The following is an 18,300-nucleotide window of genomic DNA, read 5'->3' as shown; positions in this document are numbered from 1 at the left end:
TTTTAAACCTTGCTTTCCAGATGATTCTATGTTCTTTGTTCCTTTCGTTTACTCTTTGTGGTTTGATGATTTCCTTTCATTTTCCACTAGTGTTGTCATCTTCATGTTTATCCTTTTGTTGTCCTTGTGTCATCTTCTTCGTGTTTATCCTTTTGCTGTCCTTGTGTTTATAATCACTTTCACAAATAAATTCTTACTTTTCTTTTGGGTCCGTATGCTGGCTTATTTATGTAATTACTTTCCAATTGTGATTTCTTCCATCCTCTATCATCTTACTTCTTTCCTATTTAGAGGAGACCTTTCCATAGGATATTTTAGGTTTAATATTGCTGTATTTTAGTTTTTGCCTGTCTGGAAAATAGTTATTACAAACTATTGAGTAGATTTTCCTGTGCTATACAATAGATTCTGCTTAATCATCTGTTTTATGCAGTAGTATGTATATGTTATTCCCACCCTCCCAATTCTTCCCTCCTCCCAATGGTTTCACCTATGGTAAGCATAAAATTAGTTTTAAAATGTATGAGTTTGTTTCTGTTTTATAAATAAGTTCTTTTGAATCATTTATAAATTTAGATTCTACATATAAGTGATATCATAAGACATTTGTGTTTCTCTGACTTACTTCACTTAGTATAATAATCTCTGGTTGCATTCATGTTGCTGCAAATGGCATTATTTCATTCTTTCTTATGGCTGAGTAATATTCCATTGTATATATGTACCACATCTTCTTTTTCCATTCCTCTGTTAATAGATATGTAGGTGGCTTCCATGTCTTGGCTATTATGAATAGTGCTGTAATGAGCATTGGGGTGCATGTATCCTTTCCAACTGTGTTTCTCTCTGGATTCATGCCCAGGAGTGGGTTTGCTGGATCATATGGTATTGAAAAGACTGTCTTTCCTCCACTGTATATTTTTATTTCCTTTGTCATAGAAATAGTTGACCATAGGTGCTTAGATTTATTTCTTTGCTTTCTATCCTATTTCACTGATCTTTATTTCTGTTTCTGTGTCAGTACCATACTGTCTTGATGACTATAGCTTTGTAGCATAGTTTCAAGTCAGGAAACCTAATTCCTCCAGTTCCATTTTTCTTTTCCAGTAGTACTTTGGCTATTCAGGATCTTTTGTATTTCCATATTAATTTTAAAATATTTTGTTCTAGTTCTGTGATGAATTTCATTGATAACTTCATAGGGATTGCATTGTATCTGTAATTTCCCTTGGGTACTATAGTCATTTTGACAGTATTGATACTTCCAATCCAAGACCATGGATTTGTATCATCTTTGTTTTCTTTTAAAAGTGTTTTATAGTTTTCAGAGTACAGGCTTTTTTGTCTCTTTAGGTAAGTTAATTCCTAGGCACTTTAAGTCTTTTTGACACGAAGGTTAATGGGATTTTTTTCCTGTAATTTCTCTTTGTGCTCTTTTATTGTTAATATATAGAATAGATGCAGTAGGTTTCTATGTATTACGTTTTTATCCTGCAACTTTTTAGAATTTATTGATGAGATCTAAGTTTTCTGGTAGCTTCTGTATGATTTCTTTCCCATTACTAACTTCAGGCTTTGTCTGTTCTTCCTTTTCTAGCTGCTTTAGATTTAAGATTAGGTTGTTTCTTTGAGATTTTTCTTATTTCCTGAGATAACATTGTATTACTATAAATTCTCTCTTACAATAGCTTTTTTTTTGTGTCCCAATGGTTTTGAATTGTCATATTTTCATTGTATTTTGTCAGTTAAGTATTTTTTGATTCCTCTTTGATTTCTTCAGTGATCCATTGGTTGTTTAGCATCATATTGTTTAGCTTCCACAAGTTCATGGTTTTTGCTGCTTTTATTTATTATTTTTTTTTTAAGTTTATTTATTTATTTTGCTTTTTAGGGCTGTACCCACAGCAGTATGGAAGATCCCAGGCTAGGAGTGGAATCAGAGCTACAGCTGCCAGTCTACACCACAGCCACAGCAACAGGGGATCTGAGCTGCATCTGTGGCTTACACCATGGCTCATGACAGTGCCGGATTGCTGACCCACTGATCAAGGCCAGGGATTGAACCTGCATCCTCATGGGTAGTCAGATTTGTTTCCACTGGGCCACAATGGGAACTCCCTTTTTTTCTTTTATTTATTAATTTTTTTTGTAGTTGCTTTCTGGTCTTAAAGCATTGTGGTCAGAGAAAATGCTTGATATAATTTCATTTTTTTTATATTTACCAAAGCTTGACCTGTGGCCCAAGAGGTGATATATCCTGGAAAATGCTCTATGTGTACTTGAGAAGAATGTATATTCTGCTGCTTCGTGATGGAATGTTCTAATATATAAGTATCAATAAGTCTATCTAGTCTAGGGCATCATTTAAGTCCTGTGTTACTTTGTTGATTTTCTTTCTGGATGATCTGTGAATTGATGTAAGTGGCTGTTAAAGTCCCCCACTATTATTTTATTACTGTTAATTTCTCCTTTTATGGCTGTTAACGTTTGCCTTACATATTGTGCTCCTATGTTGCACGCATATATATTTACAACTGTTACATATTCTTCTTGTATTGATCCATTGGTCATTATCTAGTGTCCTTCTTTCTTTCTTGTGACTTTATTTGAATGCTGGTTTTGTCTGATAAGAGTATTGCTACTCCAGCTTTCTTTTGATTTTCATTTTCATGTAATAGCTTCTTCCATGCTCTCACTTTCAGTCTGTATGTCCTTAGTTCTGAAGTGGGTCTCTTGTAAACAGCAAATACACAGGTCTTGTTTTTGTATACATTCAGCCAGTATGTGTCTTTTGGTTAGCGTATTTAATTCATTTACATTCAATGTAATTATGTATATGTATACTTATTGCCATTTTCTTAATTGCTTTGGATTTGTTGTTTTAGGTCTTTTTTCTTCCTTTCCTCCTTTCTTTTCTTTGATGATTTACTGACTATCTTTTGTGCTGTGTTTGGTTTCCTTTATCTTTTTTATGTGTGTGTCTATTATAGTTTTTTGGTTTGTAATTCCCCGTTAGATTTTGATATAAGCAGGCTCTTTATGTACAGAATTGGTTTGGGTTCCAATTGGAGCTATAGCTGCAGGCCTACACCACAGCCACAAAAATGCTGGATCTCAGCTGTGTCTGCAGCCTATGTAGCCGTTCACAGCAAGCTGGATACTTAATCCACCGAGCGAGGCCAGGGATCAAAACCACATCCTCATAGATACTAGTCGAATTTGTTTCTGCTGCCCCACAGTGGGAACTTGCTCAGTTTTTTGTTTTTTTTTTTTATATATATATGCTTGTTCTGCAGTTGTTAATGCTTGTGAGAGGAAATGAGCTCAAGATCCTTCTATTTTGCCACCTTGTCCTGCCAAAAGCTGTGAGTCTCCAACTTTAAATTCTCATTATATAGATATAGATAGATATTTTTATTATTTTTTCCCTTTTAGGGCCACACCTGAGGCATATGGACATTCCCAGGCTGGGGGTCAAATCAGACGTACAAGCTTCTGGCCTACACCACAGCCTCAGCAACACGGGACCTACACCACAGCTCATGGCAATGTGATCCTTAACCCACTGAGCAGGGCCAGGGATGAACCCATATCCTCTTGCATACTAGTCAGATTTGTTTCTGCTGCACCACAATGGGAACTCCCAGATGTTCATTATATTAACAGCCAGATGAAGAGATATATATAGGGCAAAGTCTTGAACAAAGGAGTTTCTTTCCTCATGGACTTTGGAGACCAGAATAATAGCACTTGGAAGCATTCCGATCCCTAATCTGAAACCTCCCCTTCTATGTTATTTGTTGCTTTTTCCTTGCTGCTTTTTCTGTTTAATTTTTGTCATTTCGATTATAATGTGTCTTGGTGTGTTTCTCTTTGGGTTAACCCTGTACTGCAGTCTTCTGTACCTCCTGGACTTGGGTGAATGTATCCTTTCCCAGGCTAAGGAAGTTTTAAGCTATTAGCCCTTGAATATTTTCTCAGGCCCTCTTTCTTTTCTCTTTCTGGAACCCCCGTGATACAAATATTGCTGCATTCGCTGTTACCACAGCTTTCTCTTAAAATGTTCTTATTTCTTTTCATTCTTTTTCCTTTATTCTGTTCTACCTTAGTGATTTCCATCAGTCTGTCTTCCAGCTCACTGATCCATTCTTCTGAATCATTTAGTCCATTATTGATTCCTTCTAGTGTATTTTGCATTTCACTTAACTGTATTCTTCAACTCTGGTTGTTCTTTACATTTTCTAACTTCTGTGGTTAACCCTGTGCATCCTCTCTTCTCCCTGAGTTCTTTGATCGTCTTTACAGTCATTACTCTGAATTCTTTCTCTGGTAGATTGCCTATCTCCACTTCATTTAATTCTTCTGGGGCTTTATCTTGTTCCTTTGTTTGGAACATATTCCTCTGCTGTCCCATCTTGTCTAAGTGGCTATTTGTATTTTTATGGATATGGTAGGTTACTTAATGTTTTTCAACCTTGGAGAAGTCGCCCTCTGTAGGAGGCCCCCTAGATGTCCCAGCAGTGCACTTCCCTCTCAAGCTGTATGCTCTAGAGGTACCCCCTATGAGAGCTGTGTGAAAATTTCTAATGTGGTAGGGAGACTATGTGCGTGATCTGAGAGGCTTGGTTGGCCCCTAGTCTGGTTGGTTGCCAGGCCCTGCCTTGTGCAGATGCTGCTGTTTAGCAGGGTGGGGTCACAAGATGGCTGGTTGTGGAATCCTGGGGGGTGCTCATCTAGTGCTGGCTCACTGGTGGGCAGCGTCAGGGTCCCAAAAACTCTGGTGCTGTTGCCCACCCACTGGTAGGTGAACCCAGATATTGGGGTTAGTGCTGGGCTACTGACAGGGAGAACCAGTTCCTGGAGTCTCGCTGCAGGCACCAGGAATCTGAGAGCTCATTTCAGATCATGGTAGGCTGGGAGGAAGAGGAGTTCCTGACACATTTGGGGATGAGGTCTGGGGTGTCCTTAAGCTTGTGTTTACCCACTAGTGTGTAAGTTGGGGCCCAGTTGTTCCTAGGGTCAGGTCTGACCTGCTATATGGGTGGGTCGGGTCCACAGGCTGTAGGATTTTGGTATTCTTGCATCTGTTTCTGCCCCCTAGTGGATGAGGCTGTCCTAGAGACTACTTCAGGCTTCCTGGAGGGCAGAGCTTGTGCCTGCCCACTGGTGGGCAGAGCTAGGTCTTGGCCCTCTCATAGGCAGTACTGTGTCCAAAGGCATGACTAGAGGTGGCTATGGGCTCAAGAGCCTTTAGGCAACCTGTCTGCTGATGGGTGGGGCTGTTCCCCAACCCAGTTAGTTGTTTGGCCCAAGGCACCCCATCACTTGCACCCACAGGGTGGGGCAATTCTTGGTGCCAAAATGTCAGCCTCCAGAAGATCCTGTAATGATGACTACTCCCCAAGTATTCACTGTGCCCCCAGCCACAGTGTTCCGGAGGTTGAATGTTCCCAGATGTCTGCCACCAGGTTCATTGTCCCCAGGGTAGGTCTGGCAGGCTCCTATCAAGTTAATGCTTTTGCCCTGGATCCTGGAGCATGTGAGATTTGGTATGTGCCCTTTAAGAGTGAGGTCTCCATTTATCCCAGTCCTGTGGGGCTCCAGCAGTTCAGCCCTACTGGCCTTCAAAGCCAAGTACACTGGGGGTCATATTCTAGGTGCAGGACCCCCAGGCTGGGGAGCCTAATGTGGGGCTCAGAATTCCCACTCATGTAGGAGAACCTCTGCTATATAATTATTCTCCAGTTTTGGGGCTGCCCACCCTGGGTATGGGACATGATTATATCCAGAGTCTGCCCTTCCTACCCATTCCATTGTGGTTCCTTCTCTGTGTCTTTAGTCATACAAGATCCTTTCTGGTAGGTTCCTGTCTTTTTCCGCAATGGTCATTCTGCAGGTAGTTGTAATTTTGGTGTGCCCTTGAGAGGAGGTGAGCCCAGGGTCTTTCTAGTCTGCCATCTTGGCCCCTCTTCCCCATATGTAGCTTTTAGAAGTCATTGAATAAATGTTAATGAATTTTATAACTTTGGATTTATTCCTTAGCTGCAGTGTATTTTTCCATGAAACTTAAATCTAATGGCAAAACCCGCCAACATACATTTTAGTTATTTTCACTCCTCTTCCATCTTAGGATGAAGGATCAAACTGATAGCAAAATAAGGGAAAGACTAATAGTACGAAGGAAAGGTTTGAAGGACCTAATTTTTAAATAGTGAAATTCCAGGAGGCAGCTTGGTTGGTTTTTGTTAAGGACAAAGAAAGAGAGAGAGAGAGAAAGGTAAGGCAGACTGGTTTTGAGTTGTATTTAGTTATGGTATTCCTAACTGTGACCCTGAACCATTATTTTCTTATCTGTGAGTACTTGTTCTACCCATATTGTATAGTGAAGGCCAAAATATATTTTAAAACTGGTATATCCCAAAGTGCTATAGAACTGTAAATGTAATCATTATTATTAAAATGGCTCTTGTTGAAGAGTCATTGCTCAGAGTGTGTGGGCTGTAAAAGTCAAAACGAATCACTAATTGTCCTTGGCACTTGAAGATGGCTGCTGATGAACAGCCGTATATATATTGCAGTGTCCACCAAATATGGTGTGTGCTAAGCATAAGATGCACCTGTGGTCCCACTGCTCTTGGTGAACTTTTCCCCCAGTTGATCCTTCATGGGCTGTGAAACCTTTCCATGGGAACCATCCAATTCTGCTGTCAGCCAAGCTGACCTCGGCTGCTGTCCTGGTTAGGCAGTCCATGTCTGAGCCTTTAGAGTGCTGCTTCCATGTGCTCTGCCTTCCATTATTGATTTTAGCCTGCTGTGGAGAAGCTGGTGTGATTCCATTGTCACGAATCCATTGCACCTTCCCAGTGCAAGACTTACCGGAAGGTAAGAGCTGGAAAGGACCTTGACAGAGGAGTATGACCCAGTTTACAGATTGAGAAACTGAAACCTGGAGACTTACCCAAGCCCCAAAGGCTACTTTTTCAGCAGATTTGGAACTAGACTTTAAGGCATGTGTTTCCTTTTTTGTTTATTTAGCTTTTTAGGACCACACCTGCAACATATGGAAGTTCCCATGCTGGGGGTCAAATCAGAGCTACAGCTGCTGACCTATGCCACAGCCATAACAACGCCAGATCCTAGCCGCCTTTGTGACCTACACCACAGCTCACGGCAACACCAGATCCTTAACCCACTGAGCAAGGCCAGGGATCGAACCTGCAACCTCATGGTTCCTGGTCAGATTCATTTCCACTGCACCACAATGGGAACTCCCTTTTTTTTTTTTTTTATGACTTTTCTGTTTGGAAAATGTACAAAAATGAGCTAGTTAATAAATCCTACTTATATATCCATTATTCAGCTTCAGCAATATCAGTATATAAACAATTGTGTATTGTCTATTCCTCTCCATGGACTTTAAAGCAAATCATTGTTTCACCTATAAATGTTTATCTCTTAAAGATGAGACCATTTTTAAAACATAATCTTAATACTATTATCATACTTTAAAAAAAATCCCAACTCTTAAAGCAGCAGTGCTGGTTTACTTAGTGGTAGTTCTGAGGTCTCAGTGTCAGTGACCTGCTTTACCATTTGATGAATACAGGGTGAAATGCTTTCTGTGGCTAAAGACAGAAAACTTCACTGAATTTCTTATATATTTCTTTGTGAGATTCCATAGTACTGCTGTGGGTTTGAGCAGATCTTACATAATTACCTTGGGGGTTTTTGATAATAGTCTGTTTCACCTGGGTGCATGACATGAAGAACCCGAGACATTTATTTTCAGGTATCAGCTTCCTGTCCTATTCCATTTGCAAGCACATAAAATCCAGTCATCTGTCTTTTAGTTATGTTGGTCCTTCCAGCTCCTCATTAGCCTCCCTGTCAGTCTGAGTTTCCAAACTACGTTGTGTTAAAGCACAGGCATAGATGGAAATGTATGCATATCCGTCAGTTACCTGTCAGTTACCTGTGATTGGAAATGGTCTGTAGCTAGATGATGCCTTCAGTTGTTGGCCTTAGCAGTCCAACCTTTGAAATGCAGGTAGTTCAGTGATTGAGTCCTACGCTAATAAGAGATAACCCATACCCCTAACAAGTGTATGCCTTCCTCACCCAGTCATTCCAACTATCACATTGTCGTGGGCTGGGCTATTTATTTGCCCAGGGCTGTTTATAAAGATAGAAATAGGGATGCCATGGTTCTGACTCCCTAATTTCTTTATCTAAACTCTTAGGGTTCATGTAAAGTAGGAATGCTGTTTTTTATTTGGCGTTTGTTTCTTTTAAAACAACAGTGGCTCAGTAGGTTAAGGATCCAGCATTATCACTGATGAGGCACACGCTCAGCCCCTGGCCCGGGAACTTCCACATGCCACAGACATGGCCAAAAGAAAGAAAGAAACAAACAAAACGCTTCCCGGAGTTCCTGCTCTGGTGCAGTGGGTTAAGGATCAATCGTTGTCTCTGCAGCAGCTCAGGTCAATGCTGAGGTATGGGTTCAATCCCCAGCCTGGCGCAGTTGGTTGTGGATCTGGTGTTGCTGCAACTGTGACTTGGACTCCAACCCTGGCCCAGCACCAGGCAGGTGTAGCCGGGGGGAAAAAAAACTGAATTTTCATTAGGTTCAATTGGAAAATTCTTTATTGTAAACAGAAAATAACTGTGAGTGTATCAAATGGAGCCTTTTCCCATTTTTAATTTTAATTTTTTCCTTTACCGTATGAGCCAAAGAAAATTCTGAAACATAATACGTGGGTTTCTGTCTTTCTTTTGCCAGTGTGCAAATCTCCAGGGAGTGAAGATGCTCTGTTCTAATGCAGAAGGCGCATCCCTGAAACTGTGTAATTTTGAAGATCCTTCTGGTCTTAAAGCCAATTTAGAAGGTGAGAGTCTATCTGCAATTACCTTCTTTAAGGAGAAAACACACCATTAAGTAAAAAGCCCAGCAAAATAATTGTTACTGGTGAAACATGATAACTCCAGGAAGGTAGATTTTTTTTCTGTCATCATACTTAGAGAATTTGCAGAGGGATAAGCCATTGCTTGGATTCAGTTGTGCTAACCAACATGCTGAACTCAGGAAATCTGACCTCCAGGATTTAAAGAGGCTTCATTTGGAGAATTAGGTATCAACATCTTAAACTTTCAAAGAGAATGGTATACTCTTATGTAGACTAAAATTAAGAACTTCAGTTTGCATAAAACCAGGCAGTTTTGTGTCATTTTTGGATTTAATTCTTTGTTTATGAATTCCTTATTGCTTTGTTGTATCTGTGAACTGGTCACTTCATTTATTTGTATATTTAGACAACACAGTACTCACTTCCACTGCCAAAAGCTTTCAGAGGAATATTTAGAATCCCCCCTTTAACTTTTGCAAGTTTTATTATAATATGTCTAGGTGTGGGCCTGTTTGGGCTCAACTTGTTTGGGGCCCTCTGTGCTTCCTATGTCTTGATATCTATTTCCTCTGTATTTGGAAAGTTTTTAGCCATAAATTTCTTCAAATATGTTTTAAATCCCCTTTTCTCTTTCTTCTCCTTCTGTAATCCCTGTTATGCATAGATCTGCCCACTTTATATTATCCCATAGAGCTCTTATATTGCTTTCATGTTTTTTCATTTTTCTGTCTGCTGTCCTGATTGGGTAATTTCCACTGTTCTGTCTTCCAAGTCACTAATTCGTTCCTCTGCATTATTCATTCTGCTCCTCAGTACCTTTAACTCAGTTTGTGTCTCAGCAAATGAATTTTCTTTCTGTTTTTGCTTTTTAGGGCCACACCCGCAGCATATGGAAGTTCCCAGGCTAGGGGTTGAATTGAAACTAGCTGCCAGCCTACACCACAGCCACAGCAATGCAGGATCCAAGCAGCATCTGTGACCTACAAAACATCTTACAGCAACACTGGATTCTTAACCCACTGAGTGAGGCTAGGGATCGAACCCACATCCTCATGAATACTAGTTGGATTCGTTTCTGCTGAGCCACTATGGGAACTCCTGAATTTTCTAATTTTTCTTGGCTCCTCCTTTATTTTCTAGTTCCTTTCTAAAGTAATCTGCATTACTGTTCATATCCGCTCTTAATTCTTTCATATTCACCCTTAATTCCTTCAGTATTTTCACTGTCTTCTTTTGGAACTTGGTAGACACCAAGCTCTGTTCGACTACAGAGGTCTGTTCCATTATTTGCTCCTTCAGGTGAATTCTGTTCTTTTAACTGGGAATCATTCCTGAGCTGCTTCATTTTGCTTATATTTTTCTTATTCCATGAGTTTAGGGAAACCAACTACTGTAGTCTTGGAGGGCAATTTCTATGTGAGAGCACCCCTGGATGTTTTGTGAGGACTTACTATTTATTTTTCGTGTGAGGGTTTGGATGGTTGCTGTCTCTTTCCACAGTGCATGCAGGCCATTATCCCCTTGATAGACTGCTGCACATGCTTCCAGGGGGATGGAGGCAATGGGCAGACCTAATAGCGCCTGATCGCCAAGCCCTTGATGGTAAGATGCTGCATGCTGCTCCTAGTTGCAGGGCCCTGTGAAGTGGCAGTGAGCTTCAGGCAGGTTTAGGTGGTGTCTGGAGTGTCAGTGGCAGTGCTGGGGGTGTTTTGGGGGAGTGCATTCCCAGGGAAGTGAGAGCAACCACAGGTGGTACTCAGTTGCAGTGCCTCCCTCTCTGCCAGCCTTTGAGGTGACTGGGGCTGCAGGTGGTGCCAGTTCACAGACCCCTAGTGGTGGTGGGCCACGCCCACCGCTGGAGTCAGAGATAACTGCTGTGGTTTACCCCTGCTGCCTATAGACCTTGTAAGAAGCACCCATCACGCTTAGCCTGCACAGGAGGTGCCACCACCTATAGCCAGCACAAGAGAGGCCTTGCTACTCATAGCCTCACCCTCCAAGAGTCTGAGTGTGTGGTCTGCCCCTCCTCCTGTCTCCCTCAACAGTGGCACCTTGCTTCTCCTGCAGGCCCAGACCTCCTCCTGGGTTCCCTCAGCTCCCCAGCCCATGTCTCACTACTCCCTAGCTCCCTCAGGCTGTCTCCACACAGGCAACCCTAGTCCTCTCCCCAGAACTGAACTCCGGAGCCTGAGTCTCTGCACCCAGCCCCTGACTGAGCATCTCAGGCTGTGGTGTCTGGAGTGATGCTGCAAGATAATCTGTGTGGCTTTCACTCTGCTTTGCCCTTCTTAGTCCAGCTGCTGTGCTTTTCTCTGCAGCTTTGAGGTCCCTCCATCTCAGCTGATCTGTCAGTTAGGTGGCTTCCCAGGGTGTGAGTTCCTTTCCTCTTAAGCAGCTCCCTCTCAGGAGTGATGGGCCAGCCCTGATTCCTTTTTTCTCTCTCTTTTTTTCCTTTTGTTCTACCCAGTTATGTGGAGGGCGTTGTGCCCTATTTGGAGGTTTAAGGTCTTTTGCCAGCATTCAGTAGAGCTTCTCTGTGAATTGTTCTACATGTAGATGTGATTTTTGGTTTTTTTGATGTGTTTGTGGGAGAAGGTGAGTGCCACGTCTTACTCCGCCATCTTGATCCTGCCAGGAGGCATATTTAAAAGTGCTAATTTATCATAAGACCAAATTAAATTCCTCCTTCAATAATACCAACTAAAACATGAATTCTTAGTTCATAGAATAAGCACATTTTTAAGAGAGAACTCTTTAGATATGTGTGTTGGTTGAGAGACAGATTTTTAAGTTCAACTATGCCTATAATCTATTCACTTTAGGTGCTAATCTGAAAGGTGTGGATATGGAAGGAAGTCAAATGACAGGAATTAACCTGAGAGTTGCTACCTTAAAAAATGCAAAGCTGAAGAACTGTAACCTCAGAGGAGCGACTCTGGCAGGAACTGACTTAGAGGTGAGTCACCAAGTTCAAAGTGTTTTTGTTCATCTGGAATTACTGAGCAGCTCCTGCAAGATGTATGGAAATCACAAAGTAGTTGGCTGGTCAAAACTTCCAGGTAACATGCCAGGCCAGCTGGAGGGATGTTTTCCTTTCAGTTGCTTGTTTAAACGAATTTGAATTCCAGAGCCGGTTCAGTTACCTAAGTTACACATTCCAGTTTTGGGTTTAAAGATTCGTCTGGCATGAAGTCTGAGCTAACTTCATTCTTCCTCTTTTCTTGGGTCTCCCTCAAGCAGATAAGTTTGATAGGTGGTTTTTTAATCTAATTGATTGTGTGTTTAAGTTTTCATTCCACATAGAGTTAAATGGGGGCAGATTATTTCTTGAATCGAGAAACTGAAATGATATATCTGTGTTTGAAATCAGGTTCAGAAGCCTGTTCTGTCTGAATTTGCATCATATTCTCTTTGAATCCCAGTCTGAGATTTTAATTTTGTTCAGGCATCTTTTTTATCATAATTCTTCTGAATGTCATCTTGATGTGCAGACTGAGCTAGCAGACTCGAGAGTTGTTACTAGGTCCACTTCAGTGCTGTCCAGTAGCTCTTTCTGCAGTGATCGGCACATTTGATGCCTGTGCTGTTCAGTCCAGCCGCTACCAGCCACGTACAATTACTAAGTTCCTAAAATGTGGCTGGTGCAGAGTTCCTGCTGGAGCGAAGCAGGTTTGGGTCCGGCATTGTCTCTACAGCAGCTTGGCTGCCGAGGTGCAGGTTCAGTCCCCTACCCAGTGCAATGGGTTAAGGATCCAACGTTGCTGCAACTATGGCATAGGTCACAGCAGTAGCTTAGATCCAATCCCTAGCCCGGGAACTTCCATATGCCGCAGGTGCAGCCAAAAAAAAAGTGGTGCAACCGGGGGATGGATTTTTACATTTTAATTTATTTAAACATAAATGGCCATACGTGGCTGGGACTATCATATTGAACAGTACAGCCCTATATAAGAAAAGCTGGCATAGATCGGATTGTAGAGAACAGGATGTCAACACTTAAGTTGTTGATTTTTTTTTTTTTCTCATTCTCTCGATAATTCTTAGAAGCATAGTGGCAGGCCCACTAAACCTAGAGGCAAAGAGAACCAGCCTAAGGCTGAAGGTATAAACCTATTATAAGCACAATTATTTAATTATAATCAAAATTATTTTTTTATATTTGTTACTGTCACCTAAGATTATTTTTTCCCCTTATTTTAGTTATCATGTAGTCAGTGTGATCACACATCAGAAAGTCTCCCTCTAGCCAACTGATCGCAAATACACAGCGGGTTGACTGTTTAGGGCAGCTGCTGACATTCTGCCCTGAAAGGTTATGTGTAGTCACCCTTCTCTCTAACCATTGTCCCCACCATCCTCAGGGACTTAGACAAAACCCGTTTCATCGGTCACTCCCTGATCTCAAGGGAAATTTGAAAGCGGCCCCAGTTGTGGTGGTGGTTACACTGTTGTATATATTTGTTAAAACTCCTTGAATCATACACGCAGTTTCAAGATTGAAAAGGCAATAGCCAGGAGTTCCCACTGTGGTTTAGTGGTAATGAACCAGACTAGTATCCATGAGGACAGGGTTTGATCCCTGGCCCCCCCTCAGTGGGTTAAGGATCCAGCATTGCCATGAGCTGTTGTGTAGGCTGCAGGTGAAGCTCAGATCTGGTGGCTGTGGTGGAGGCTGGGAGCTACAGCTCCGATTCGACCCCTAGCCTGGGAACTTCCATGTGCCATGGGCGTGGCCCTAAAAAGACAAAAAAAAAAAAAAAAAAAAAGAACTCTTCTCTGCTCTTGAAACATGTTAGGGATTGAGGGGAAATATATGATTTAATTATTTTAAAAATATGAGAAAAGGAGGGAGGGAGTGGGAGGGATCGGGAGCTTGGGCTTATCAGACACAACTTAGAATAGATTTACAAGGAGGTCCTGCTGAATAGCATTGAGAACTATGTCTAGATACTCATGTTGCAACAGAAGAAAGGGTGGGGAAAAAAATGTAATTGTAATGTATACATGTAAGGATAACTTGATCCCCTTGCTGTACAGTGGGAAAATAAAATAAGTAAAATCCTTTTCTCATATTTTTAATTTTTTTAACAGTCTCCCCACCACCTCACACTTCTCCCCCCTACCCCGGGCCTTTTGTTATTGTTGTTCATAGATTGTGGTTTAAAAAAAAAAAAAAAATTTAAATACCGTTTAGTATATTGGAATCCATTCTGGATTTTAAATACCTGATGCTAAAGTACAGAATGGACCTGCTTCATCGTTAACCTCTGTGTATACATATTTGCCATGGTCAGCCTGAGCATCGGCTAGAGAGGACAGAGAAGAAAATATCACTTTCTCCTAAAACTTCTGGATGCTTTCCAGAAATAACTGAGTTTTATTATATACATTTTCCTAATATGCTCCAGGAATCATTTTGAGAGGAAACAGAAAAAGGCCTTCAGTCTTTCTGTTGGTTACCTGAATACTATTTTTGTCCTACAGAACTGCGACCTGTCTGGGTGTGACCTTCAAGAAGCCAACCTGAGGGGTTCCAACGTGAAGGGCGCCATCTTTGAGGAGATGCTGACACCACTACACATGTCCCAAAGTGTCAGATGAGGGTCCCAGAGCTGAAGCAAGAGGCCGAAGATGGAAAATGTTTTCCTTACCACTTTTCTTTCTCCACCCACTCAGTTGTCTAGAAGAAATAACACTGTAAGGAAATTTAAAAAAAAAAAAAAAAAATTAGAGGATTATGCTTGTTTTCAGTGGTGCGTAAAGGAAAAAAGTGACTTTTTTCCCCCACTTTCTGATTTTAACAGAGAAGCACTCATTTAATAGACATAGGGAAGCTAGATGAGATTGTTGCCTTTTGAGTGGAGTAGGGGGACCTGCCTGGCTTTGTGACCAGGAATAGTATCTATTATATTTGCTTTTAAATAGGCATGATGTGGAAATACCATCTTAAATTTGAAATGCATTTGAAATTTAATTTATGAAAAGCACAACTTATGCAATTATATTTATTGAATCTCTAGATGCAGTATGGATATTTAAATTGTTAAATCTTATGAAAATTTTGAAAAGGTTGTTCAGGTTTATAAATAGCTTTAGTGATGCCTACCCTACTTCGAAATACCTGTCCCACCCCGTGAATAATGGTGAGATCAGACTCCCCAAGGCTCTCTTTTCAGGTTCCTTTTTATAATTAAAAAAACAAAACAAAACAAAACATTAGGAGTGCCCGTTGTGTCTCAGCAGCCGTTGTGTCTCAGCGGTAACAAACCTGACTAGTATCCATGAGGATGCAGGTTCAAACCCTGGCCTCGCCCAGTGGGTTGGGGATCTGGTTTTGCCACAAGGTATGGTGTAGGTCACAGATGAGGCTCGGATCCCACATTGCTGTGGCTGGGGTATAGGCCAGCGGCTACAGCTGAGATTCACCCTCTAGCCTGGGAACCTCCATATGCCAGGGGTGCAGCCCTAAAAAGACTTTAAAAAAAAAAAATTAGCTAAATAAAGAAATGCTTTGTTGCTGATTGAGACAGAGCAGAAGGAAAGAGACATTATTGTCCATTGTTGTCAGCTGAAGGTACAGTGGAACTCTCTGGACGGAGGAAGGATTTACCTAGAGCTACAACTTTTAAATGAGCATTCCTTGGGATTTGATTCTAAGCAAGTTCCACTCAATGCTAGACCAGGCAATTCTGTCAAAAATTTACACTACCAGCCTAGTTTCCTCCTGTATAGTCAAAACAAACATAGGAAGAGATAGTTCAAAAAGCCAAGGCACATAATTAACATTCATTTCATGTAAATGCCAAATAGTTTAAACTGGGCCATCTTGGAAATATTAAATCCCAGTCCACTGCAATCAAAGCTATAAAATATGCATATGGCCAATTTATCTTTTAGAAGTCAGCATAGTTGCAGCTCAAACCCTAAAAAGGGGAGTGAGAGATTTTAAACTGACTGTTGGATTTTAATTTTCAAAAAAACTTAAATGAAAATAAGGCATTGGGCTGGTCCAAGATGTAATACCAGTCAGTTAGCACCTGTGGTTGTTTCTAGTTTGTTGTCTTTTAATAAGTTTTAGCCTGGCCTGATTTTTTTGAGGCATTACCTTGGTGGCAACAGGGCAGGGCCTGTACTTCCTCACAGTAACCAGTGTCCTTGTGTCTGTCCCCAAGCGCAGGGATCTAAGCTGTGTCCAAAAGGGTTCTGAATTCTCCAGGCTCATCCGTTTGAAGCAAGGAATCATCAAAAAACCACTTTGTCTCCTTTGGGAGAATGACATGTCTTCAATATTTACATAGTTTATTCTTCTATATATACATATGCAAAGCTTTCCTTAACAGTAAAGGGTACATATGCATAGTGGGAGGAGATCAGACCTTTACAGGTGAAGGAAAGCAACTTCAGAAATGAATTATTTTCGTTGCTTTATTATTTTTACCGAGACAGAGAAGTATTGTATTGAGAGATATCTATTTTCATAATCAATATATGCCTAAATTATATTTAAATCATTTCATTCTGTACTATATTTTCAATAATCATAGACTCTGTTGTTCATCCACTTAAGGGCACCTCTGTAGACATAACCTAAAACTGCAGAAGAATCTGAAAGATCCAAACATGCCATGCGTAGAAAATGCAGATTTGGGATCTGATGTGTAACTGCATTAATAAACGATGTGAAATGTTGGAAAGCAGTTTCTTGTCTTGCTTTTGAAAATCTGCACTTTCCATATCTTGCTCCCATTTCTTCAGTATGTGTTGAAGACTAACCCTGCTGGTCTGAGCAGAAAAGGAAGCACAGCATAACACTTATGACAGGTCAGTCCCTTTGAAAGTGCCCATCAAATTGTTTCTTGAAGCATGACTGTTTTATGGTCCTCTTCTTAAAATCCGCCATACTAACAACACAAAGACATGTCATTAATTCTGAACAAAAAAAGCCTCTCTTCCAGTAATTTAATTTGTGTTACTCTGTCTGATGAACATTACCAGTGAGCTGTATTAAGTCAGTTAAGTACATCGCCCCTTAAGTGTTCTCGCCTGACAAGTAGGAGAAAGAAGTTTAAAGAGGAAGGGAAACTGCAAAATTGAAACGTCCGTTAACACATTAACACTAGCAATGAAACATGTTTGAACACATAGGTAAAAACATAGTTGTTTGAGGAAGGGCTAGAAAAAGGTTTTTAAACCTAAATTACTAATTATTAAAAACTTCATATTCATATAATTATTTAGAACAATACATATTGTATGCTGTAAAAAAGAGTCAACTATAGTTCCAAAGCCATTTTAGTAGGAAATACTGTAAAATCATTTTCTTATGAAGTTTACCATTATAAAGCAAGACTTGAAATACATTCCCCAACTGTTCATTTAATGCATTGGAAGCAAATCTACACCAAGTCAACTTTAAATCATCGTTTATACATTGAAAAGCCCTAGAATTTAAAATCTCCGAAGAAGCATTATCTTTAAAATAGTTCCTGTAGTGGCTCAGTGGTTAACGAGCCCAACTAGCATCCATGAGGACACGGGTTTGATCCCTGGCCTCGCTCAGTTAAGGATCTGGCATTGAGATGTGGTGTAGGTCACAGATGTGGCTTGGATCCCGAATTGCTGTGGCTGTGGTATAGGCCACTGGCTACAGCTGCCATTCACCTGGGAACCTCCATATGCCTGGGATGCGGCCCTAAAAAGACCAAAAAAAAAAAAAAGATACAACACTACAAGGAAAACCAGTGACATTGTTTCATACAAAGAAACTTATGTGGAGTTTCTGTCCTGGCTCAGTGGTTAACAAACCTGACTAGGATCCATGAGGACTTGGGTTTGATCCTTGGCCTCCTCAGTGGGTTAAGGATCCAGCAGTTGTGGGAGCTTTGGTATAGGTTGCAGATGCTGCTTGGATTCCGAGTCTCTGTGGCTGTGGTGTAAGCCAGCGGCTACAGCGCCAATTCAACCCCTAGCCTGGGAACTTCCATGTGCCATGGGTACAGCCCTATAAAAACAAAAAGACCAAAAAAACAAAAAGCCCAACCTTGTGCAAGGAATTCTCTGAAGCCCTTTCACAGCCTTAGGCAGGTCAGCAGGAGTTCATGAGTCCTTCCTGCTGAGATTTTACATTAGGACAAAACAAGTTTCCATCTGTCATTCGGCAAGATTACTAAATTATTATTGTATTTTATTAATCTTGAGGTGTTTCTTTAAATTCCAAAAATGAACCCATTTTCTCTCTAAAGCCATCCTTTAGATTTTAGGAAATTTCTAAATTTGGAAAAAAAATAACTATAAAATCCAATTATTTAAGCCCAGTTTACTGAATTCAGCTTCATGGTAAATCACGTGGAACTGTGAAAAGGACCAACATTTGTCATGAAACATCCAAATACCT

The 18,300-nt window shown here is 40.8% G+C and overlaps 1 protein-coding gene across 1 annotated transcript in view; it reads left to right on the top strand.

Annotated features, from left to right (window-relative positions):
- KCTD9 (potassium channel tetramerization domain containing 9) overlaps positions 1–16,600 on the top strand; it is a 64,601-nt gene extending 48,001 nt beyond the window's left edge. Inside the window, exons 10-12 of the mRNA XM_003132815.6 lie at positions 8,783–8,888; positions 11,729–11,862; positions 14,391–16,600. Coding sequence (XP_003132863.3) covers positions 8,783–8,888; positions 11,729–11,862; positions 14,391–14,507 — 357 coding nt within the window. The 3' untranslated portion in view covers positions 14,508–16,600. The remainder of the gene's footprint in view (positions 1–8,782; positions 8,889–11,728; positions 11,863–14,390) is intronic.

This window comes from Sus scrofa, chromosome 14 (assembly GCF_000003025.6).
Source record: "Sus scrofa isolate TJ Tabasco breed Duroc chromosome 14, Sscrofa11.1, whole genome shotgun sequence".
Taxonomy (NCBI): domain Eukaryota; kingdom Metazoa; phylum Chordata; class Mammalia; order Artiodactyla; family Suidae; genus Sus; species Sus scrofa.
The sequence above is the reverse complement of the archived record's forward strand: the minus strand, read 5'-3'. Positions and strand labels throughout refer to the sequence as shown.